This window comes from Bos grunniens, chromosome 14 (assembly GCF_055505025.1).
Source record: "Bos grunniens cultivar Pamir isolate PY7600 chromosome 14, Bosgru_T2T1.0, whole genome shotgun sequence".
In the NCBI taxonomy this organism is placed as follows: Eukaryota; Metazoa; Chordata; class Mammalia; order Artiodactyla; family Bovidae; genus Bos; species Bos grunniens.
The window spans coordinates 48,467,267-48,493,875 of record NC_141178.1 but is presented as its reverse complement, the minus strand read 5'-3'; the positions used below and the strand labels follow the sequence as shown (position 1 = coordinate 48,493,875).

The following is a 26,609-nucleotide window of genomic DNA, read 5'->3' as shown; positions in this document are numbered from 1 at the left end:
CACTAAGAGTGGGTGCCGCAGGCCCATGCGCAATTGCAGCCTAAAGGGTACAAGGAACCAGAGCCAAATGAGATGTGGACACATGCGAACCTTGGGCCTCACTGTTTATTGATCATCTTTAACAACAACAACAAAAAATTAAATTGACAAAGGACAAATAATTTAATCTCCTGCCCCTTAATTTCCTCCTTGGTAAAAAGAGAAGACTGAATTAGAAAGAAAGCTCTCTTTCAGCACTGGGATTCATTGGCAATTTATAAATTCCCCTTTATTTTATGCTAATAATTCAATTAATCATGAGTATGAGTATTTCTAATTAACCACGTGTGTACTAGGATTTACAGTCTAGGCCCAGGTTTAGTGGTTAACTCGCTTGAAGAAATAACAACAACAAAAAACGGGTGGAAAGTATGATCCAAGTTTACACGAAATCAGTATTTAGTAAATGGTCATTTCCCTTTAGAACTTTGTTTTTCTTTCCTTTTTCTTTTTTTTTTTAAGAGCAAGAGGTAAAATGCACAATGAGCTTGAAGTAGCCCTGAACCGCTCAGCCCCGTCTTTTCCATTTGAGTGGTGTTATTTTTTTTACTGCTTACACTTTCAGTTTCAAATGACACTGGTTTTCTCAGTCCTCATCAGCTTAGGGGACAAATGCAGGGAGGCAGGAGGTCATTTCCAATCACTGCATTTATTAATTTGACTTTATAGAAGCTATAAACATGTTTCTTATGACTCTTCCCTTTCCTGAAATAATTTCAATTATCAACATTAAAATAATATGGTATGCAGCACCACTATTTCACAGCTAGTGCTTTTCTTCCCGAGACCTCAACTGAATTTATGTTCTTTCAAGTAGAACCTATCTGGGTGCCAAGTATTTAAAATCAGATGGTGCCAACCATGCAAGAAAATGGCTAAGTTAAACCCCAAGATTATTTCCTAGTGGAGAGAGTGGTAAGAATGATTTTCCTGATGTGTAGGTGGAAAAACACAAGTTAGGTAACTTCCCCAAAGTCACTGATGGACTTTCAATCCTTGACCATGACTAACCCTTTTGTCTAACACTAGCAATTCAAATGATATAATTTACTTAAAGCGGAATGGCTTATAGTTTTATTCTACACACGAGAAGCTGGACTAAGTTTTTTGCGATTTATGGCAAATGTAATATCTATCTAGGAAGTCTTTTTACTGGACACAATTTCTCAAGTAAGAAAGGATACAATGAAGTGATATTTTATTGGACTCTTTGTTTCAGAGTCAACTAGCTTAGCAAGAACTTGGTGATCCATTTTCCAGGAAATTTCTAATGTACTGTTAGAGCAATTATAAGACCATTTTCTAGTTAGTTTGGCCATCTGTTTCTTACAAAAGGGGCAGGGATCAAATTTGGGAGAGCTACATCTTAGGTAAGGGTTAGGTTCTAAAGTTAGAATGCTATAGTATGGGCAGACACAGACAAAGTGATCCTCAGAGCTGCTCAGGAAGGAAGCGTACTGTATGTCCCCCACCCACGGGCAACACGGCCAGCGAGTGACAGCGCACACTGCCTCTCTGGCTTTACTCCGAACTGCTGAAGTCCACGAGGGAACCATTCTGCGCTGGAAAAGCCTGTAGCTGCATTTTCACACCGTCGGCGCTTCAAGGGAACCAAAACCAAACCAAACCAAAACAGAGTCAAGTCCGCTGAACAGTGGGCAAAACTGCTCACACAACTTAAGCATTTAATAGATACCTATTCTTTTTTTTCCTGAATCTGTACGGACAATTCTGTGAAAGTTAAATGTATGTGTAAAGTGACTCTGTTGGAAAGCCATCTTTATCATGTTTTGCTGAACATGTAAGGTACAAACAGGAGTACAGTATCAACATCTAACGCCCTCTGAGGACAGTGCCTGGAACACGGCAATGGACACTCAGCCAACACGGTTCCCTCAGCCATTTAAACCTGTAATTAAAAAACTTCCCAGAATCAACTCAATTTCTCACAAAATTCCTATAATTTCTCAGAAAAAAAGTTCTATAAAAATTGACAAATATCCTTATAGTTGGTCTTGAAAATAGCTATGGATGTAAGAAAGAGGTTCTAATAAACTGAAGTTTATTAGAGAGTTTCCCTACTACAGTCTGATTTGTGTGGAGTATTTTAAAATTGTGGGTGGCGCAGTGAGAGGGTGGGTCATTAGAAGTAATAAGTAATTTCTTGAGAAATCTTTGCAGATGCCTTGAATGAGAAACACTCAATACAGATTTATACAAACGATGATAAAAATACAGTATATTAATTTCCTCAATGAATGCCCTTATATTTGCTCCCAATCCCAGATGTGTGTAAAAGAAAGCTTTTACAATACTGATTGATAGTCTGGATCTAGACTCCTACCTTTCTTTTTTACCTTTACTCTTTTCACTCAGATAAAATGACACTTAAAACCATCTTGAATAGAAAAATAACTATCATAGTTTCAAAGAGTTCTAATGACAGGACTTGTGGTTTTTCATTGTGATTTACTCTTGGGTTTAATATATATAATGAGTTGAAAATAAGGCTAAAATTAATCTCTTTCTCCACACACACACATTAAAATACATTTGGATGGTTTCAACCAAGTTTTTGGTTCTTTATTTCAAATAATCTGCTAATTTTTATTCAGCTCACCATTAGAAAAATGCATTATGAAAATTTCCCTACTAGAGTTAATATTGCTTTGCCTATGTTTATTTCTTCTCTATTTTTGGAGTATACATTTAAATTAATTTGTTTTAAATTTACTTCAAGAAATTTTCTTCTTCAAGGAGAGTATCTATATGCCTTTGGCTGCCTAGCAATAAACTTTGACATCTATAGGCATTTTCTTCTGCAGTCATGGAAGTTCTAGAAGGGGGTAGATTTGATCACGCTAAGTTTCTGATCAAACATTTCTTCCCTCAAGTTTTTGTAAGCTTTAATTCTCATCAAAAGTTCTTCTAGTTCCTTTCTTAGGCATGATTTCTTCACAAGACAAAAAGATTAATGCCTTCCTTTAAAACGCTTTGCCAAGATACTTCAAAGTTTTGCTTAGGCATCTCTTCGAACGCTCAAATTAGCCACATCAATTTGAAGAGCTGGTTTAAACTATTTCAGGCAGAAAATGAGTCAGAAAGATTTTTGTAAAAGTTCTACAAAATGAAAATTGGACTTGATTTCTGTAATTTTTCATTTTCCTGGTTTTATGAATTTTTCATGTGTCAAATCAATTTGTTCCCTGAAGGAAATATAAAGAACATATGTATTTTAATGACATGTATTCAAATAAACTACAAAACAATGTTTCAAAAAATTTTTTAAAAACTAGTAATTTTACGTTTGCCTAACAGAAAATTGCAAAAAAATGGTAACAGTTCTACCATGTTTGGAGGGAAATTTTCAGGCCACTACCAGTTTAAAACATGGTTTGCTCTTCTAATGGAGCCAAATAGCAAGAAGAAATTCTCTACAGACTATTTCTAAACCCTCATCATAAGTGGCCCAGAAGCATTAAGAAAGCCTAAGAGTACCATTTAGTTAGTATCCTTTACACATGCTCCCTTGTGTAAATAAGTATATAACTTAAGTCAGTGAACATATTGGAAATTTCTCTGTCATTGTTTCCTGTTGGTTATGAAACACTGTAGAAACAAACGTTGTTTAAATACTCTACCCAGTGAAGAATGCTATTTTCAGTATAACAGCGCCATTGAAGTACTTCCTGCCCTTAATAAGTTAGTGATAGGTTAAACACACACTCGATAATAGTTCTTTTCTGAGTCAAAATAACAAGAAAGTTAACTGTGCAGTTCAGGCTCGCTAGCAGTTTATCTTACTAAATAAAAATGTGTTGTGTTCCCTTGAAATGAAAGAAAAGTCTTAGATAAATGTGCCTAGAAGTCAACGGGAGATAGAATCAATCTGTATTTGGGAAAAGTGAAGGAGGGAGGGGAGTGAAAGAATCCCTGTTTCTTTTTTTTCCCTTAAAGTCAGTCATTCTAACTTTGATCTAAATTTAGGTAATGCATACTTCCTGTGGTAACCTTTCTTTTCAAGCTGCAACGTTTTTGATGTTAAAATTGCTCTGAAGCAGTATTTTTGGGGTGGAGTTTTAAATGGGAATGGATAGAAGGTAAAACCAGGAACTGGGTTTCATTAAGAAAAAAATACTGTGTGTACATCTGTGTGTATGCCTGTATGTGTCCATTCAAAATGACAGATTTGTGCAGATAATACTCTGTGCTTTAAATTCCCAAAGTGAGACAGTTTTGATTTTAAAAACGTTCTTATAAATACCAATTAGAAACTGCAAGTGACTCAAGGACTTAAAAAAACCTTCTCCTTTGTTAGTTTCTTGTATGAAGCTAACGTAATCACATAGCTAAATATAAAAATGCCAAACAGCGCCCCCCTTTCCATACCCTTTAAGTCCCTAGGGCCTCAGTCTAGGGATAGAAATAAACTGTTCCGGGAGGGAGGGACCAACCACTTAGCCACTAAGCCAAGGTGGACCTCGTGAGTCACCATCTTGCCCTCTAGCGTGTGTCAAGAAGCCTGAGTGACAGTATCTGTGCCTGCCACTCTGAACTGCCACTAGCCCTGTGTATTCTAATCTAGTAAACCTCAAAAGATTAAAACGTCTGCAGCTGTCAGTGTGGTTTTACACGACACTGTATTCAAGATATGGTTATTAAGTTTCTGCTGAGTCCCCATGTAATGATCTCACAGCATCACAGAGTAGCCGGTGTTGAGAACTCCGCACCAACAGCTAAGTTTAAGGATTCATCACCAAAGGTGTTTATACCATGACGCTGTTTCCCTCCTGAAGGGCACAAAGCCCTCACAGAATGGTGGTAGTGGGCCAGACATCAGAGTGGAAGATGGACAGAAAGCTTGTGCTCAGGACGCAGAAGGAGCCCGGCTGTCAGAGGATGTGTGGCCCCAGCCCCGTGCCGGGGCCCATCAGGCCTCTCCACCCTAGCGCCACCCCCAGGCTCAGCCTCCACCTAGGAGGTCCCCGGGTGGTCAGGGGTGCTAACCGCTCCTCTTCCCGTGCACACCTGAAACAGCGACACCTAAAGTGTCCACTTGCAAAACAAGTTCCAAGGCCAAGTCAGTGAACCACTTTTAAGTCAAGAGGTTCGGGCAGCTTCTTCACTTCGCACCCACCACGACTGAAGGCAGTGCTCCTGACATCGTGAACCCAGCCAGTTGCTGATTCCCCAGAAAGCCCCTTATGCCCAGCCATTATTGTCAGTAATGGCTCATTTTTTTTAACATAAACAAAAATATTAGACTGTTGGCGTTTTCCCTCTGATGTCACTACCTCAGCATGTCATCAAGGATGACTTCGAATATTATTTTAGCTGTCCTGGATTTTTTTTTTTTCAGGGAATTCATTTTTCAAGTAAGAACAACAGATAGCACCACCTATTATTTCAGTTTTGCACTTATGTTTGATATTTGGTGGCTCAATTATACCAAGACCCAGGCCAATTCTACCTCTCCTCTCCTCTTTATTTCCCCTTAAATAAGTTTTTACTGATGGCCTAAGAAATTCTTCAGCATCAAGCATAAGTCCTGGCTGAGAATAAAGAGAGGCATAATGACTTTCATTACGTTTGAAAACCAGCCAGACTCTGATCTTAAAAAGAGAGAAAGGTAAGTAAGAAATCATTTACTAAAGTCTACTCTGACCCAACCCACTTTCGAGGAAGTGATTGTTTCCAAGTGAGATGTCTTCTGATACCAGGGGTTGGTAAAGCCCAGCTGCCCTGTGTGCGAAAAGCTACCTGTTTCTGTATGGCCCATGAGCTAAGAAGGGATTGACAGTTATTAATAATTGAAAAAAACTTCAAAAGAAGAATATCTTGTGACACATGAAAATTGTGTAAAATTCAAGCATCAGTGCCTGTCGATAAAGTTCGATTGAAACACAGCAGGCTTACTTGTTCCCCTAGCATCTAGGATTGCTTTTGTAGCCCTCCGGTGGCAGAGCTGAACAGCTGTGTTACAGAGTGTGTGGTAAGAAATATTACCATTTGTCCCTTCACAAAATAAAAGTCAGCATCTGCTCTATTCTCTGCCAGCAAAGGTCCATATAGTCAAAGCTATGGGTTTTCCAGTAGTCACGTATAGATGTGAGAGGTGGACCATAAAGAGGGACCACCAAAGCATCGATGCTTTTGAATTATGGTGCTGGAGAACTCTTGAAGAGTCTCTTGGACTGCAAGGAGATCAAACCAGTCAATCCTAAGGGAAATCAACCCCAGATATTAACTGGAAGGACTGATGCTGAAGCTAAAGCTCCAAGACTTTGGCCACCTGATGGGAAGAGCTGACTCACTGGAAAGACTCTGATGCTGGGAAAGATTGAGGACAGGAGGAGAAGGGGGCAGAAGAGGAAGAGATGGTTGGATGGCATCATGACTCAATGGACATGAGTTTGAGCAAACTCTGCGAGATAGTGAAGGACAGGGAAGCCTGGCGTGCTGCAGTCCGTGGGGGTCTCAAGCACTGGACATGACTTTTAGCGACTGAACAACGACTCCATTCTTTGTTAGGCAAGAGTGTTTGGAACTCACGACCTCAGTGAGAATTACCTCTGTCTCAAAGCAAGAACCACCAAGGAGGAGGCTTATTTTCATCAGGTCCCCTGAGGCCTCAGCAGGCCCCTTGTGGAGAAATCCTTGATGGCTATGAATTAGTACCCTTGGGAGAACACTCAACAAACCTTACCTGGTCACTGGGCTCGAAGCTCATCTCCTCCTTCTCAGTTTTCAAAGCTATTAATTTCGTGTTGCTGGCAGGGTCCGTCTTACTGTCCAGTCGCTCAAGTTTGGGGGTGATTTCTGGTAAACCGATATCTTTAGTATCGTCTTTATCGAGCAGATAGCGAAGTAGTGCATTCTCTTTCTTCTTGGGGCTCACTGGCTCCTGCTTGATGGTCGCCTCGGACCCAGGAGCTGTGCTGCTGGCCTCCTGGCTCAGCTCCTTGCCCGTGGCTTCTGCTGTCAGCTTTGCCAAGTCCACAGGGGAGCTGCTGTCCTGCAGGAGTCTGTGCAAAATCTTATGCTTCTCCTTGAGCGAAGTCCCATGCGTCGACCCGGGGCCGGGCAAGCTGCCTGTGGAGTCCTTGTTGGTGTCTGACAGAGAGCTGGGCAGCGGCGAGGGCTCTATCTGGTCGGATTTGGTGGTCAGCAGCTGCAGGAGTTTGGTCTGCCCCTTGTTGTCGAGGAGTCGGCTCTGCCCGTCGGGTCTCTCATTGCTCCCAGCTGGAGGCAGGCCAGCCTCGCTGGGATCCTTCGGCTCCCCAGGGTGGCAGCTGCTCTCCGCTGGCCCAGCTGGCCCTTCTGGAGGCTCCCCGTAAAGTCCAAAACAGTCTTTGGAGTCTAAGCTCCCCATCTTGCTGAGCTGGGGGGGATTCATATTCACTGGGGAGTTTTGCAGATTGCCCATTTTGAGGTCTGGGGAGGCCAACGATGACCCCAACGAGACCCCGTGCCCCTCGCTGAGGGCCTGCAGCGCGTTGAGGGAACTGTTGGTGTAGCTATGGCTATTTCCTGTGCTGCTGCAAACTCCCACGGGGGAATGCAAGCTTCCTGCGGGGGAGAACTGACTGGGAGGGATTCGAGGGCTTCCGGCCACCCCGGGGCTCATGCGATGCCTTGGCGAGAGCATGGAGCTGGGCTGTCCCGGATTCAGGCCTGGGCTGCTTTGTGAGGGGCTGTTCATTTTGAGTGCATAGTTACTACCCTGAGGAGTGGTTGCTTGCATGCTGGACACGTGGTTCATTCCCCCGGAACCACCGAACCTGCCCATGGGCATGCCCATCTGTTCTTTTGGGCCGTTCATGGGGAAGTTTATATTGCTACTGAGGGTCATATCCTGACCAGGGTTCCCACTGCACATGGCCGGGTGGGCAGGGCTGCTAGAGCTAATTGGATTCAGTGGCTTCCCCATCGCTTGTCCAGTCAGATCCGGATTCATTACACATACATTCTGCTCTCTGTAAGATGAGGAAAGACATATAAGATGAAAGGGAAGATACTGAGCAAGTTGTTATTAATTTTCAAAGATGAGATTGCTTCATTTCTTTAAAAGAACGGATGACATGGAAGGAAAAGAAAGATAATACTTTGATGAAACCATCTGCAATTATGGGCAAGATTGAACATGCAGCATTTAGGACCAAGAGGGATGTTTTCCAGTCCATTCATTAAGACGTCTGTGGTTTTACAGAGGGAGTTTGTGTTTAAATTTGACTACTACCATGTTGACATCGTATTTGCTAGACAAGACATTAGCAGGGTTCCAGTTACATACTATACCTTGCTCATTAACCGGTATGTTATCATGAATAACTGAGAGCTTGTACTGTCTGAAAGAAATGACCCAAGCAAGCATAGCTGTCTTCAATTATTTGCCAGAGATTACAATTCCTAACAAGAGACCCATCTGTGAGCCTGGAGCTTGATGTGGGCTACTTGGCTCAAGATGAATAGTAAACCTTAAGAGGAAAAAAAAAACCCGCCACAACTATTCGAAACTCTCCAAGTTTTCAAGCCAACAAAGTTACCCAAAGTGTTGGGAATTCGGTTACCTGTCTAACAAGTCTTCTGCCTGGGTTCCCCTAGAAGGCCAAGTGAGCGCCTCTCAGACCATATGCGAGGAGCTGCAGATCACCCTTACTCTGGGATCTTAGCCCCTAACTCGCAGGCCACCCCACTCCACTCCTGCACTCAGGGCAGCTTTCCCCACTCCACTCCTGCACTCAGGGCAGCTTTCTAAGCTGGACAATTTTCCAAGCCCTGTGAGCTTTAATTTACAGCTTGGCAGTCACTCGTGAGTTACCAAATGCATTCACAAATCCAAACAAAACAGGTTTCACAAATTATCAAACATCAGCTTTCAGTTAGGGGGGAGCAATCTGGCCCATCTGTAATCACTTTCAGATTGTTTTGAGGTCGGATTTATTAAGAGTTGGCAAACAGGGCCGCTTGATTTTAATTTCTAAATAACAAAATACATAATTGAGAAGTGTAATAAAAGGGAACTCTAGAGCAACTTTATATCTGCTGATAGTAACTCATAAAGTTTTATACAGCACACACATAAATATTTACATAACTTGAAATGCAATCATTTCCCTAAATTTGTGCTCTAAAACAAGATGGTTTATGATATTTACTTTAAAAATCAACATTCAATTTTCCTCACTTTTCTTTTTTGGGGAAATGTTTACTACCTTTCAATTTAAAGTCTAATGCAAAAGGTTAATTTAAAGCTGAGAATAACAATCTAAAATACTCCTTTATAAGTATATGTATATTTGAAAGTTTCAAATCTAAACACATGGGAGCAGAAGTCATTCTGAATTCCTGCCCAGGATGTGTCACTGCTGGGAAGTGATCTATTTTCCTCCTCTGATGTGACAGGCAGTCATTAAGTGTGAGCTTGTGTCCTTCTAGTTAGGTTTTAAAATTCTCTAGTGTTGGGAATTCCCTGGTGGTCCAGTCGTTAGGACTCCCAAGTATTCACTGGTGAGGGCCTAGGTTCAATCCCTGGTCAGGGAACTAAGATCCCACAAGCTGCATGGCTCGGCCAAGAAAATTAAATAAATAAAAAAATAAAATAAAATGTATTAGTCTTAAGGCTAAAGTTCAAAGTGCAGCCTTAATTTGAATTTCAGTATCAGAAGTTGTCTTCTTTTAGCCAACAGTTTACTTTTCTCTTTCTTTTTTTGTTGATGTGAACCATTTTAAAAGTCTTTATTGGATTTGCTACAACATTATTTCCACTTCTGTTTTGGTTTTTCAGCCATGAGGCATGGGGGATCTTAGTTTCCTAAACAGGGACTGAACTATCCCTACCCCTTGCACTGGAAGTCTTAAACCACTGGGCCACCAGGGAAGTCCCAATAACAAGTCAATTTATATTTACATGACTGGGGTTGGTCAACAGAAATGTCTACCCAAGCAGACAAGCTCTGGGATAAAATCTGCTTTCAGAACTTGGCCTCCTGAGCTGGGCGGGGGAGATGGTGTGTCAGAACGAGGCTTACCTGTGCAGCACATGCAAAGATATCACGAGCTGAGGTTCGTTAGTAGTCTGAGATCGGATGAGCTTGCTCTTCGTTTGCGCGGCCACAAGGGTGCCGTCAGACAAGGAAAAACGGTAGATCTGACTGAATGCCAATCCCTGTCTCAGCACTGCAGGCGAGCAAGGAAGCAGAATGCATGGTTAGAAACAAAACTGGGGGCGGGGGTGGGACCAGACATGATAATAGTAATCAACTTGGTTAAGTTTAATATCTTCCTCCCAGCAGGCTGAAGAGAGTTGTAAGTAATACTTTATGACAGAACATTATCCATTATCCATTTTTAAAAGCATATTTATTTTCCTCTCAAGATGCCAATAATTTCAGTATACTGGGATTTCTTCCCTCGAAATGAAGTTTTGATTCCCCAACCATATTCTTTTAAAAATCTTCAGTATCATGGTGAGATAGAGTATAAACAATTTATTAGCTCAAAAAAAGTTTTGCAATGATTTGTCTGAAACGTTAGGAAGTAATATGGTGTTATAAACAGGATTACCTCTAAAGGGTACAATGTGCCTTTAATTTCTCTTTAATACAATAGTAAATATTATGTAAAACTTATGACACTGAATATAGCCTCTGAATATTCATCTTGAAGTTACAAACTATTTAATCCATTATATCATAGTACCATTCTCCAATTTTGTTTCTCAGTGTGTAAGACATATTATTTCTGTGGTCAGGGCAACAGGAAGTAAAACATAAACAACCAGAGGGATCTTTTCAGAGAAAAAAGAAGGCTAAATAGAAAACGGAAATAATAAAAGCACAACTCTGAGTGACACGGAATTGGTTTAACATCTGGATAATGACATCAGTTATTTCCATTTTCAGGACTACAGCAGAAAATATAACACTAAGCTAAAATAATTTCTCTCGAAATTTCACATTTATCTTTAAAACAACTGCATTTTAAAGCTGTCAAATACTGCATATTAAAAAAAAGAACATTTGATTCAGCCACATGGTTTAGTTACCTTACCTCCTAAACCATTTTAAGACGACTGCCATTTTTTACCACATAATCCTCAGCACAAATTTTGTGGGTGGAATAGTCAGTCCCAAAGTGACCAAGTACATTCATCATTCCACGAAATTACCGAAACACACACACACACACACACACACACACACACACACGAGCAGGTACTGACATACAATGAAGATTCAGACTTGTTGGTAAAATTTCACTTTGAGCAATTTCCCTGGTAAACCCCCTGCTCAGTTCCAGGTAGGGACACAGAGTATTTAGGTATCACTTTCTGCTACCAACTGTTGCATGATTCCTCTGAAGTGGCAGTACTGGAAACAAATTACTGTACATATGCGCATCTGGCTTTCCATACTCAGTATGCCAGCCAACGGCAGCAGGAATACCATTTTTATAATAGGACTCGTATTTCCAGTGGCTTATAATTTCAGAATTTTATCCGACCTTGGCAGTGATCCTTTGAGATTTTCCATTACCATTCGTCTACATCAAGAACTTCCACTGAGCAGATTTGTGTCAGCAAGCCCCTGAACACATTCAGGAAGCTCCTCCATGTAAACAAAGTCTTCTGGTAGATTTTTATTCAATACTAATGATTACCTGCAATCCAACTTATTTCATACACTTGGATGAAATGCATTTTATACATGGTAGAGTTTCCTTTCAGTGGGTCCCCTCTGTTTAAACCTAGCGCTGTGCCTAGTACATATGTGTAAACCCTTGTGTAAGGAGTTCAGGAAGCCACAGGATTAAACATGGGGCATTGCTACTCAGAGCCCAAGGACCCTGAACACGGTTGCTGGGGGATTTCTTATTCTTTGTTACTGTTTTTTTTATTTTAAACCAGATCTAGTGAAATGGCAGGTAAGTTATTTATTTCTGTCAAATGTGGCATCTTTATTTCCTCTTTTTCTTTCGCACTTAAAGAAAAATGCTGGAAGACACAAATGGTTGGATTTAGTGCTTATTTCTAAGAAATGTGGATGAAGAAGATAAAAAGGATAAACAGGATGAAAAAAAAAATACAGGTTATTTACCATGACTTGTATTTTTTCATAAGCAATCTTAAAAGCATAAACTTTTTAACATACAAACACTATTGATAAATGCCAGAGTTTCAAACTGTGGTGCTGGAGAAGACTCTTGAGAGTCCCTCGGACTGCAAGGAGATTCAACCAGTCAATCCTAAAGGAAATCAGTCCTGAATATTCACTGGAAGGACTGATGCTGAAGCTGAAGCTCCAAAACTTTTTGGCCACCTGATGCATAGAGCCGACTCATTAGAAAAGACCCTGATGCTGGGAAAGATTGAGGGCAGGAGGAGAAAGGGGCGACAGAGGATGAGATGGCTGGATTGGCATCACTGACTCAACGGACAAGAGTCTGAGCAAACTCCAGGAGATAGTGCAGGACAGGGCAGGCTAGTGTCCTGCTGTTCGTGAGATCTGAGTCAGACGTGACTTAGCAAGTGAACAGCAACAACAGTCAAGGATGCACCTTAGATGGAAGATGACAAACTAAAACTGCATTTTCAATACTGAGTTATAAAATTTTCTGCAAATTTGGAGACAATTTGCCAAACTCAGTTACAAAGCACAGGGCCCCGTACCTCAAAGGCAGCGTGGCTCTGATGGAATCCATGCTGGTAACCAAGTGCCCCAACCAGGACACGCGGGGCCCACGAGAGAAGGGTCAGAAGGCTGGAAGTGAAAAGTATCTCCCTCCACGATGGAGTCCTTAATAAGCACTAAAGAAAGGATGTTTTTTTCCTTTGTTCTCGCCAATTTAGCAAAAGACCAGAATGCATCTGAGAAAAAGTGACGCTGCAGAACAGCAGTGGGAGTAGTGAGGTGGAGCGATGGCCAGGACGACCCTCAGGTCCCTCCAGGGCTCACACTTTCTAATCAAAGGCTCCTGGGTCCGTGTCACCTGCATCAGTTCCCCATCGACAGCGTGGGAGGCAAACACCCACGTCCCTGGGTGGACCGTGGGGATCAAGCAGCCCACAGGAAGGGGGCCAATGCCAGGGCAGAGGCCAGGTGCTCAGAGAGGGCTGCTGTTATTACTGAAAGACAACTCTGACATTGTGGGCTGAGCTCCAGGTGTCCTATTAACCAACTGTATGACCCCAGACAAGTGACTTCATCTCTTTCTAGAAGCGACGTCTCTTTTTAGACTTCATCTGGAAGGTGGTGGTGGCGGTGGGCCTCAGGATCCCACTGTCACCTCTACCAGGAATTCACCTGTTCTTGCAAATTTCCTTTCATTCTTATTTTCACAGTATCCTTATGATTCAGGTGGTTTTTTCTTTTTGGCTATTAGAGGGGACCTGAGAGCACTGTCTTACATGTCTAAAAGCCAGAGCATTGAAGAAAATGATCTCATTCCCTTTCATCTGCCTTTGTGAGAGGTTATCATCTTCAATTTGACTTCCTTCATCACGCTCTTAACCCTACAGTTCCTCCTATTCAATTTCCCTTCAGATGGCGACAGTCCTGGGCAAGAGTCACCAGATCTAAGCCCCCAGGGTGGGTTCAGGAATCACTGTTGCAGAGAGAATGCTCATCAGCAAGATGAACTTCAAGAGGAGTATCACTGAGAGATCGTTACCTTCGTGATGATGCCTCTTTGCATAAGACACAGACTCCCCCTCGTGCTGTGCGTGGAACTTCTGGATGCACCTCCTCACCAGGTCCTCCCAGCCTGGCTTCATGGCTGCCCGCATGGTGCTAGTGTCCAGGGACGTGATCTTGCCTAGTAAACAACAGTGAGCATTTGACCTACACACTGATCTATTCTTTAGAGAAATAGTTAAATCTTAAAAAGATAAAAATTTCTTTAGGAATAGGTAGCGTAAGTGCATGGACCAGGAAGGTAGAAGGTGAGAAGAAGTGTCCCCCCACCACCCCACCTCTAGCTTCTGCCCCAGCAGCAGCTGCTGTGCTCAGCTTCTTCATCAGCTTCTAGACCATTCTTTGCATTGACAAACACCTAAGTATTCTAGAATGATTTCTTTGCCCTTCTCTGCTGAGAAAATTTACCTTGGAGATCTTGGCGAGTAGTGAAACTTTCTGATGAGGGAAGAGCTGGTCTCTCCTTCATGGGAACTCTTCTAGCCACACAAATCAAGCAGGACTGCAAATCTTCAATCACATACATTGATGGTTATCATAGGAGCCTTTTGTAGTGTTTCAAACAAAATCAAATGCACTTATGATAGCACAACCTTGTAGGTCAGTAAGGGAGAGAGCAACGAGACACTATGTACCTCTGGTCCTCACCTGGAGTGGGAAGCAGCTGGGGGAGGCTGAGATATGGGGAGCTGAGGATAAACTGCTGAAGCCACACGACACATGATGAATGCGCATCTGCCATACTACAGGTGACCATCCGAAAGCATCTCCCCAGTGGTGGAAATGAATGGAACCCGTTCTTATTAACTGGCTGATATTAACAACCAGCTGAATTCTTAATAAAGCCTACAAATGATGACAACTGAAACTGTCAAGGGTTTTCTCTTTGAGTTTTAGGTTCATTAAGATATAGGAAAACTAGATATACGTTCTCCTGAACTATGTTGATGCTCCTACAATGGCAATATGCAATTTAAAACAAAGTATATAAAGAGTCTAGACTCAGATTCAGAGAACAAATCCTAGAAAATGCAGTGTGTCTCAAGTTTAGTTTCTTGGCCATGGCTAGGATCTCACACAACTGATGCTAAGCATTTATTCTTTACCCTACTTCAACTGTTTTATGTGTCTGTGTTCATTTCTGGAGATCAGGGAGGATGTGTTTTATCTGGTAACACGCAGAGCACACTGCAAGCCCTTTCAATTTCAAAAGTGCTGGATAAAAGGTTGATTAAAAAAAAGTCTCTTCATATCTTATGTCACTGATTTATGATTTTAAATTTGGGAAAGAATGTCTTTAAACATATCCAATAATAGTATCACAAACATAAATGTAATCCTCATCTTCAACATAATAAAAGCTAAATTTTTGAGCACTTACTATGAGATAGATATCTTTCTAGCTGCTTTATAGGCTACTGATTCATTTAATCCTCTTAACAACTCTATGAGGCAGGCACTGGCATTATCTCCACTTAACAGAGGAGAAGCCAAAGCATGAAGTTTCAGTAACTTACCCAACATCAAATAAAATTTTGGGGAAGCGAGGATTTGAACATGAGTGCACCATGGCTCAGAAACCCTACTCTTATGCTATACTATGTAAACATTCAGAATCAGATTTTAAATGGACAAACATGTTGACATATACAGCACAAAACCATAAATTAGCTTAGCTATAGAATATGGCTTTAGAATATTACAGATGAATTAGCAGCACTTACTCTGTTGCATACAGGAGAATAAAACAGCTTGACATTCCATCTCTACGTAAAAATTTAATTTTGAAAACTATGTATCATCTGTGACAGCTCAATTACTTCCTTTCCAATAAAATTTAAATTAAAAATTACTTACATATTTTTTGAAAAGAGGATTAAATATCTATGCCAATCATGGTACAGGCATGCTCATTTACTCCTTATTACACTGTGATACTGGAATTGTTGATTTCACTGGTTAAGAGAATACGTGGGTGTTCAGAGAGGTTGAGAAGCTTGCCCACAGTCAGCGCTGATATGCAGCTGATGTAGGACCTGGCCTGTCTGATTATAAAGCCCGCAAAGTTTCTACTGACTGACGGGCCTCGGCTCTTTCCCTTCTGCTACACACACAGGAGGCCATATTCAGCACTGTCCCATATCATAGACAGTGACAGTCTCAGAGGTGTAGAGCAATCTCCTCAGAAGGCATAGGGGTGGACACTATATCAGTATCTCTTTAAAAGGAAGCGCCTAAGAGCTTACAGTTTGGAACTCGTCTCCCACTCCCACTCCCATCTCCATCCTCTCTTATTCTGGATGCAGCATCCATAGACAAACCACACAAAATTCATTAATCCCTCGAAGTATACAAAAGATGTTCTTTGTACCATGGGTGTTTTCTAAGGTGTGGCTTGGACCTTGCTGCAGATGTTCAGAGATGCCTAGGATCCCTGAGAGGTTCAATACTAGTGGAATTGTTCTGGCAGGGTAGCTGCTAGCCACACGGGGTATTTAAATGAAGACTTAACAAAATAGACAATTTGGTCCCCAGTTGCATTACTGACATTTCAGATTCTCAGCAACTACCCGTGGCTAGTGGTGGCTGTTCTGGATGCTGCAGACACGTAACACTGCCCTCGCCGCAGAAAATTCTATTGGATAGTGCAGTTTTAAAGACTTGATAATTAAACTGAGCACAAGAATTGTTGAGTAGGTGAAAAGAACAAAGGAACTGCCTCTATATTTTCCTTTGTGCGGCCTCTAGTTTCAGATTATTAAGTGTGAAAGAAGTAGCATAGGAATACATGACACTAACATAAGAGAAGTGGCCCCTACCTTCTCCTTCTTCTTTGATGGACTTTGGTTGAGAGACAGCAAAGCACTGCATAGTTTCGTATTTCTGATGTGCTTCCTGGTTATCATGACCTTCCTCTTCTGACTCAGGTAAAGGTTTTACCAGCATCCGACAGTTGAAAGTATGGCTGTTCCGCCTGGGAGGTTCGCCGGACCAAGCTCCCCCGTTCACTGAGCAAAAGGCAAAAGCAAGCCAACAGGGTGAAGAAACTAGTGTCAGACTGGCTTCTGCCAAGTTATCAAAACGGGGTAGGAAATACGCAGTGATTTTACTTTCATGTGGTGTTTACACTTTTCTAAGTAACTTCGAAATCTATAGGGGGAAGAATGATTGGGTGAATTCTTGGGAAACTTCGTGGGAATCTCAAATGTCTATCACACTGGTTAGTCTTCACCCAGACCCTTTCCCTCCGAGCTCAGGCCCTGATTTCTCACCAGCCCCCTCTTACCCATCCAGCTGGACCTTTCACGTTGCTGAGCACAAGACCTGCCCCCCTCACTGTCCCTCCCCGGTCCCACATGCACATCTCTGCACCTGCTACCTCGTCTTAAGGCCAGGACGTCTCCACGTCTCCTACCCACATGTACTCCTGCCCCAAGGCTTGATGTCCTGTTGCTTCTTACTGACCCCTCTTCCCTAAAACTTCACCAAAATTTGAAGTGTATAATCTGTAATTGGGCTGTATCTTTTTTCTTCATTAAGACTGAAATAATCTTGAGAATACACTGCTAATGTCATTTATTCCCTTTCAGTGAAATACTACTATACTATGTCTTCTATTTTCTTATCAATACTTAGGAATTTAATACCAATATATTAAACTTATATATTAATTCAAGAAAAAGGTGATGTAAGAGAAGAAAGACATGTTTTTTTTTCAGATGCATTAGAGAAACCAAAAAGAGAAATAAAAACGGGCCAGTCATAAGATAAGCAAAGCACTCTCAAAAGTCACTAGCTAGAAAACATTTGAAAGACCAATTAGGTCCCACAGTGCTAACCCCACAGACACTGGGCTGCAGAGGCGGAAAGAAGGAAACAAATCCTAGAGAGAAAAAGGAAATATCAAGTTAACTGCAAGAAACTGTTTTACTGAAGGAACCACAGCTAGCTTTATATAGACATCTGAAAAGTTTATTTTACCATCAATATTCTTAAAAGCTTATTTACATAAAGGAGACTACATAGAGTAATCAAAGGAAAAAAGACCTCTTATTGACTCAGGTTAATAAGTAATTTGAAAGTATAAAAAAATACAATATAATGTAAGGCAGAGAGCTATTTAGACAAGTGAATAAATAATAATATTGAATTAACAAGTACAGGTCCTTTGAGGAAGTCATAAAATTACTGAAGAGATTTGAAAATACTAGTTATTTGAAACAAGAAATCCCATTTTCTTGTTCATTTACTACAGGATATAATAGAAGGATCTCACATTTTGTATTACTGTTGCAGTCACTTTAAACAAAGGGTTTATCCTATTAAAAGAAGAGCTAGCCATAACGGAATGTGAAAGGGCCTTTTCCTATTTACTGTGGTGACAATGAGACCAGCCAGTATAAACAGTTTTAAGAAAAGGAACAAAAACATTTGCTAACTCAGGACTTGACTTTATTCTCTACTAAAATATGCACTTCTTTTTAGCCATGAAGATGTTCTTAGCATCATCAGTTTAAGTGAGAATATTAAAAAAGAGCATTTAGTGAGTGGGAACAGTTATGCTCCCCAAGCAGCCACTGAGGTGGGCCCATACAGTGAACCACCCACTTTAAAATATGGCCCTTTATAATCACGGACGCTTTTGGACAGCATCTCCAGGTCAAGATGAGGAGGGCAGGAAGGGGCAGCAGTGGGTGGGGAAGGAGGCAGTACACGGCCGTGTCACCTGCAGAACCATGAGAGTCTGTGAAGCCAAAGAGCCCACTTCGGGCTCCCAGGCTGAGAGCATCCGAACCGCGACACACCACTTGTTCCTTCACATTTTATTTTTAGAACGTCGTATACACCCACATCATACTCTTCACAAGCCGGGACTCAAAATAAACTCAATCTCAAGCTTCTCGTGACCTTCTACTTCTTAAGTGGTCATGGAGAAAAAGGACAAACAGAGTCGGCTGGCACCGGGTAGGGTGGGAGGCAATTGGGCACTGTCTTGAAAAAAAAAATCACCAAACAAACCCCATGAAAATAGTTGCCATATACTGCTTTCCATCTGAAGTCCTTTCACTTACTTTAAATATAGGGTCAAAACGATCATTCATAGACCAATATCTACAGATGGGCTTTTCTCCATGACTTCTAAGCTTAAAACATTTAACACAAGCATCTCTTAAAACACTCCCCAGTTACTGTTATCCCTGACTGACAGAAAAGAGTCTGTTTCACCTCCCGCCGGCCAAGACGATGTATGTGGGGGTGGGGTGGTGTGGGGTGGTGAGCAGAGACCCGGAGGACATTCGTTTACCTATGGACTTTGGCAGCAGGTTTTTGACGAATTCAGTGTGGTCCCCAACGTGCAGAATGCTATAGACACTTTTGTTCATCAGCTCTTCCTGGTTATACCTTAGGTACTGTGTCACATTCTCTGAAACAAACACAACGTTGCCTTCCAGGTTCACGACAAAGAAGAACCCGTCAAGGGCCTACGGGAAGAGGCACAAACTCTGTTAGAAAGACTGCAGCGGACGGTCACGTGCAACTGTTATGAAGGGAACGGTCCTTTTAAGGGAAACATGATTCCCTCATGGAGAAGAAGAGATCTTTCTCCCACCTCTCCTCGCATTCAGAAACAACAAACACATTTTTCTTGGTGAGATGATTCCATCTTAGAAAATAGGACAGAGCCTACATCAGGGTTTCTTGTCATAAACTAAATGACAAACACTCATTCTGTTACTTTATCAGGAGATAATTACTGCTACGTTAAGAGTATGCAGGCATTTATCTGTATTTTCCGAATGAGATGGATGTACTCCGCAAGGGGGAGAACAACTCGTATGCTACTGATCCAGTTCAGAGCTATTACTTTTCCTTGGTGTAGTTCCTCATGGAATACAATGCGAGGGAGAAGTCACTGGTAATTTCCCACAGTTTTAGGATAAATGCCAAGGAAAAAAAAAATCAGAAAATTTTGCCAAGCTGCCAAGTCTTAAATGAAAGAACTGAAAATGATCTCAGATCTTTTTAAGCAACGCCAATCCTTGATTGTCTGGTGTCATGGGGGAAGGTTCTGGGAAGTGTGTGTCTGATGCGACAAACCCGTCTTCCTGGGGACCTCTGGCTGAGACTACACAGGGCCTTGGGGTTTAGGTTTCTAACCCCGAGGGAAAGAAAGTTAACTAACTGTGCCTGGCTGTATTTCTTTATTCTCCAAGTTGTTAAGATGTGGGTTCCTAAATCACCCAGAGAGCAAGAGCATTTTTCCTGTGATGGGTGCATGGTTCACTTTGCTATCATTATATCGACACATTTAATGAGCCTTAAACACACTGTGTCATTTTATTTTTACTTATTTATTTTTTTGGCTGTGCTGTGCAGCTTGTGGGATTTCACTTCCCTGACCAGGGATTGAACCCAGGGCCCTTGGCAGTGAGCGCACAGGGTCCTAACCATTGGATTGCGAGGGAATTTCCCACTGGGTCATTTTAACATTTACAATTCTGGAAGGAATGGTTTCCCTTTGTCAATTTACAGAAGAAGGAAAAATTGAGACTCAAAGAGGGTAAGTGATTTGCCCAAGCTCTGGCAACCAGAGCTGGGATACAAATCCGGGTGGACTGCCTCCAAAGCTTGTGCTTTGATTCCCAGGTGGCAGAGTTCTCCCCAGTGTTGACCTAGAGCGCCGACTTGTCACGGCTGTTGGACAATGCAAAGTCTGGGCGTTCAGTGAGTTTCTCTTAGTTCTGCCTCCTTTCCCTTTTTGATGCTCATTTGCCAGAGCTGTTTTACGGATCAGGGAGAGATTAGGACTGGATGAGGCTTGATAGTGACCAAGCATTCCCTGGATCAGGGCCAAGGGGTCCACCCAGTTCATGCCAGTTTCTTCAGGCTGTGTATTTACTGGTTTTTCACATGGATGTTTCATGGACACACCAATATAACAATGTGCATGACTGAGGCATAGTGTTTTACTTTTTCCTCAAGTTATTATTTAACAGGCTCTTATTCTGTGAGCTTTCTTTGAAATATTTCACCTTTAATTCTATTTTCATGACAAAACTACACACTCTCTCAAATTAGAACCGACCACAAGGCACCAATAAAAAGCTCTTAAAATATATACATATGTGTATGTATGTATATGTGTACATATATGTATACACACACACATAACAGACACCATTTTGTTTTAAGCTCTTCTTAAATGTTCATTGTGCTGTTCCCATTGGTGTAAACAACGTGCAAGGCAAAGCAAGACTGTGTAAATAGCTTTCCATGATAGGTTGGCATCAACTGTTGGAAACCTTGTGTGAGTGTGTGCACATGTGTATATGGGGTATGTGGGGAGGGAGGTCAGGAAGTAAGTCAGTCGATTAGTTATGTACTAAGTGTTCTTTTAAACTCACAGCTTTAAATATACCTTCAACAGGGATTGTCATGATAATATTATCTACGGGTCACTTTTGGAAGTGCACGTGGCTTCCTACTGCTTTATACAATGGTAAAGATATAGTGGAAAGATGAAATTCTTTCACCTTATAAAACTATTTGTTTTCTTAAAGCTTACTATGATATGCTGTCATGAAAAAACCTGACATTTAGTTTTGTTGCCTAGCAACTACTATGCTATGATGTAAGCATGAGTGTGCATCTATGCCTAGAATGGCTCAATGAGAGCAAGTTTTCTCTGTTTAAATTATTACATGTTAACAGGGAAAAGATGCAAATTCAAACCTTAAGTCTCTAGATTCAAAGCATTATCTCTCACCTGTTTAGCACTGAAGTCCTGCTACACAGGTGTTTTGCTCAATGCACTGAATTCTCAGAAGACTATTTTGCAACAGTGAAAATGTGGATTTGATCTTATGAGATAAGACCCGCTGACATCTAGCAATCTGATTTCTGCAATTAATGAGCTTGCTCTCAGAGAGCTTGAGTCACAGCCTTGTGGTTACTGCCAGCATCTCTTTTTAGAAGCCTTGAAAATCTTCCCAAGAGTTTCCACCCTACTTTAAGTCATCCCCAATGTAAGTAATTAACACAGGTATACCGGATTTTCCTAACTGTAATATTTAAAATTCCCCATCATTTCCAAATGAATTTTGTTTCCAGTTCTTTCATCGAATTCTAAGAGTCCACCTAGTTAAGGGTTTTCTCAGCTGCTTCTAAGAACCAAGTAGGAAGCAGCACTCTCTGGCCTTCCAGTGCCTTGTCAACTCTGGAAAATCAGGTTAAGTCTGTTTTCACTTTTTCTCTAAAAATTGTCATTACGTGTTTTCAAGCCAGTGATGAAAGAGAAATAAGCAGGGCCCAACATAGGGTCCTTTAAAGTCTTTTGGTCAGCAGGGTAGTCCCAAGCGCTGAATTTTGTCATCTCTAAAAATAAAGACTGGGTCAGACAATCTTTACATTTTTTTCTGTGTCTCCCTAGCCCCATTATACAGTAGATTTTCACAGAATTAGACTTTCTAAAAATAAAAATCATCTTATGCGCCAACTGGTTATCTTTGCTTTAAAAATCCTAATTTCTTCTATATGTGCGGCGGCTGCCAGTGAAGCAATTCTACAATGGCAATGCTGCAGACCTTCTGGCCATGTGATAATTTTCAATCTCATTATATCATCAGCAGAGTAAATTATCCTGAGAACTGACATAATTTATGTCTCAGGGCTCCTCTGCTTCTTGTTATATATTCACTGACATTTTTTTCCCCTCATCTTACCATAGCCTACATCCTGAATTTTAATTTTGGAATAGGTATAGCAAAGAATCTGATGCTTAATACTGTACTGGGTTAATAAAATAAGAAAGTGGGACTTAACAAATTCTAGATAGTAGTCTGGTCATGAAAACTCCTAAAGTTAATAAAGAAATGGCAGTTAATCAAGAAGGAGGAGATATATGTACACTCACAGCTGATTCACACTGTGGTACAGCAGAAACTAATACAACACTGTAAAACAATTACATATTATACTCCAATTAAAAAAAAGGTGCCCCCCCAAAAGAAATGGCAGTTAAGATCACCCATTGCAGTGATGCTTATCTTAAAAGTTCTGAATATTACTTCAATTTTTGTCTTTATGAAATCAATAATCTAGATTCATGTAGCATAAATAAAAAGTGTAAACCTCCATTTGGTTCTCAAATTTTAGCCTGTATACATAATTATCTGTACTTGCACAGGTGAAAATCTAAGAATTCTGGCAACATTTCAAAACACAATATATCACAGAATTTAACAGGACATGTGAACATGAGTGCTTGTAAAATGAATGCTCAAGCATTCATTTTTTAATGAACTTTAAGCACTTAAAGTTGGTCAAATTTATATTCTAATCTAGTTAATTTAATTCTACATTATCAATCTGAAAGGTATGTAAGCTGGAACCAGGAGTAAATTTTAGATACATATTAGTAAGCTCAAGAGGTCAGCAGTACTTCCATCTTAAGAGTGAAAAATAAATGTGGATTAGCCTTAAATTATATTCACTTAAAAGTGAATTTTTTTTTTTTAAACTTTTTATTTGAGATTGGAGTTTAGCTAATTAACAATGCTGTGATAGTTTCAGGTGGACAGCCAAGGGACTCAGCCATAAGTATACATGTATCTGTTCTCTCCCTCAAACTCCCCTCCCTTCCAGGCTGTCACATAACATTGAGTAGAGTTCCCTGTGCTATATAGTAGGACCTTCTTGGTGGTCCATTTTAAATACAGCAGCATTCACTGAAAGATTAAACGGAATACTGGGAAGATCAACAGCAGGGTGAAATACCTCCAGCATCATCGGCCCCAGTGCATCCTTGTCAATGACCCCCTGCCCGGTAGACGATACGTCTGACTTCTGCACTTCATCGATGTTGGCAGCTGCTGCTTTCTCTGCAACAAACACGAGTGTGAATTAACTGGCATTCTATTTCAAGGACAGAATGACACAAGAACATTTTTATTGTTATGACTTCAAAAAAAAATCTTCAGCAGGATCAGATCAGACTGTAAAAGAGTTAGAGAACATCCCCGCTGCCATGGCACGGGAGAAACTGCTGGAAGCAGGAGCCAGAACATTAACTTTTCACCTCCAGGACCTGTGGCTCAGAGCCCCTTTCAGGCTGCCGATAAAATGAGTTTAGAGGTTTCATGCCAGTCCCCAACAAGCATTTTTTTTTTTTTTAAAGACTGCAAAACTGTTATATACTGCAGCACAATTAGGGCTTTCTGCAGACTCCCCAGGCAGGGATGACTGACCGGGAGTCTGTAGTTCAGACTTCGGGAGAGAAATCAGAGATGTGTCTGAAGGAATAAAAACGAGTCCTGACCACTGTTGCTGCTTCCATGGGACACTCCTGTGGCTTTTGGACTGTCCCACCTCTTGTCACCTTCACATTTAGAATAACCAGAAAGACTGGCCCCTCCCTGGAGGAAGGTGCTTAACGACATGAGGCAGAGAGCGGGACACCCTATCAGGCACTCGGAGAATTTCGATGGCAGCCCTTTCATCTAGTTCAGAGATGCATGGTCTGGGCTCCTGGACTCAAATGGGTGAAGCAACTTCCCGCCAGGCCTGGGAAGACATGCCGTCATGGAAAAGGCTTGTGGAAGAAACAGATGCACAGTCATCAATGTGTATGCAAGTGGGTTATTTCGAGAACACCAAGAAAAGTTTAAAGCATAACAAGATACATCTCAACAATTTGTTAGAAAACAACACAACACAATGTGCCAATTATTTGTCCTGGAATAAATTATAGCCTTGTTTACACTGCATGTTATCTCTGTAATTAAATGCAAGTTAAGAAAACTGTGAGGACGAGATGGTTGGATGGCATCACCGACTCAATAGACATGACTTTGAGCAGACTCTAGGAGACAGTGAAGAACATGAAGGACAGGGAAGCCTGGTGTGCTGCAGTCCATGGGGCACAAAGAGTTGGACACGACTGAGAGACTGAACCACAGAGAAAACTCTAAATCAATTCAGTACTCAGAATCAACTTGCTTTCATGAACTTAGCAGACTCTGCTTCTTTTTTTTTTTGTAACAGAAGATTTTACACGGTATTTGTGAAAACCTGTAAAGGTTAATTTGTACCTGGGAGCCTATAGAAAATAATTAGGAATTATGCAGGCCCTCCAAATCTTGATGGAAACTGTCCACCTGCATATGTATCAGTGGGAAAGGGAAGAGGGCCTGTGTAGTTCAAGTCTCAGCTCAGCCACTTAGTACAAGTCAGAGCATGTAACTTCAACTTTTGGAGGTCTTAGTTCCTGCCTTCTTGCTTCATGTGCTATGACAGGAGTAAATGGGATATGTAAAACACACTTTAAAAACCAGAAAGTAAGGGCCTTCCCTAGTGTTTAAGACTCTGAGCCTCCCATTCAGGGGGTATGGGTTCAATCCCTGGCTGGGGAATTAAGATCCCACGTGTCGTGCAGCACAGCTAAAAACAAGGAAAAAAAACAACCCATAAGTAACTTAGAAATATAACTTACTACTAGCATATCTGTCTTAGCTCTTCCTGACTGAGTTCCAGAGGTAGAGGTCAGAAGCAGGGAGTATCTGTTTTCTCAGTGACTCTGCGACATTCCTGATTCACCTGCTTAGATCTGAATAATTGTGACTGGCTATAAATAGAGCTGTGGCTTGTCTATTAGCCTTTATAACTCAGCATGTGAGGATGTGCTAGTCCTCCCTTCATCTTTCCTTGCTGTCCTCCCCAGCTCTCGACTGTAGGTCCCTCCCCCTAGCTGCTGGCTTGGTCTCAGCCCAGCTCTTGAGTCATTCTCACCTGGGGCAGGCGGGATCTCAGGTACTCCTCTTCCCCCCTCCCCATTTTTCCCGGAAATTTTTTCATTGCCAAATAACTCCCAAATAAATACATATTGGGGCATACTCCCCCCAGCGCCAGTTCACTCTATGAAGCTGTATATTTCTCTTCAGTTTCTGCTCCCTTCCCCACATCAGTCCGGGGACAGGACTGGCACCGTCAGCTGCTGCTTCATCTACTTTTCCTCTAATTTAACAGCCCTCCCCTGTGAAGTCTCTGCAGGTTTAGGCCTAAAGGATCCCTGAGTTTGACGACTACTGAATCGCAAAAGTCACGTAATAGACATTATAAATGTCCCACAGTCCTTTTATTTACTTTTTGTCTTCCGTGTGGTGGCATTCAGGGTGCAGGAGTGTTAAAACTGTGCAGACTGAGTAATCCTCAGCCTCATTTTAGGGCAAAATAATACAAAGTGACAATAATCCATTTCCAAGTCCTTTGGTAAAAAAACCTGAAGAACAGTTGATATACAATATTAAATCAGTTTCTGGTGTGCAATAAAGTGATTCAACATTTTTATACATCATAGTCCACTTCAAGTTGTTATGATAAAACATTGCCAATAATCCTTGAATTATATGTTACCTCTGTGTATCTTATTTCCCAAGTCCTTCAGAGACAATCAATATATTTTGTGAGATATTTACATTTTGAGGATCTGATTATCATGCTGAAGACCCCAAAGTTTCCTCATCCATTCAACATTTTGTGGAATTAAAAAATTCAAACTTGGAAAAACTCAATCACGCAGATTCCTAAACAGTGACAGACTTTCAGATTGGGGTATCCCAAATGTTCTAGCAATGTGTTCAGGTGCTGAATTTTTGATGCTTATCAGGAAATACAGAGCATGAGATTATCATTTTCTTTCATCTTTAGGAATCTACAGATCATAATTTAGGTTAAGGGCCTAAAATTTAATGTAAGAGATAATTCAGAGGGAGCAAAATTTTTGGGGGCTCTACTGGAAAGCCTGGATAAAAATAATTATCATCCTGAAAGACTGCAATGATCAACCATGTCATTTTTTTCCCTCTTTCTAACATTTTT

The 26,609-nt window shown here is 41.2% G+C and overlaps 1 protein-coding gene across 18 annotated transcripts in view; it reads right to left on the bottom strand.

Annotated features, from left to right (window-relative positions):
• The window catches only part of NCOA2 (nuclear receptor coactivator 2), a 287,169-nt gene that overhangs the window by 35,660 nt on the left and 224,900 nt on the right, over positions 1-26,609 (bottom strand). For all 18 annotated transcript variants that reach the window (XM_086336624.1, XM_086336640.1, XM_086336642.1 and 15 more), the window contains 7 exons: positions 23,511-23,614; positions 19,039-19,216; positions 16,553-16,741; positions 14,142-14,243; positions 13,711-13,854; positions 10,071-10,218; positions 6,746-8,015 (listed from right to left, as the gene is read on the bottom strand). In XM_086336624.1, the coding sequence (XP_086192750.1) occupies positions 6,746-8,015; positions 10,071-10,218; positions 13,711-13,854; positions 14,142-14,243; positions 16,553-16,741; positions 19,039-19,216; positions 23,511-23,614 (2,135 nt within the window). The remainder of the gene's footprint in view (positions 1-6,745; positions 8,016-10,070; positions 10,219-13,710; positions 13,855-14,141; positions 14,244-16,552; positions 16,742-19,038; positions 19,217-23,510; positions 23,615-26,609) is intronic.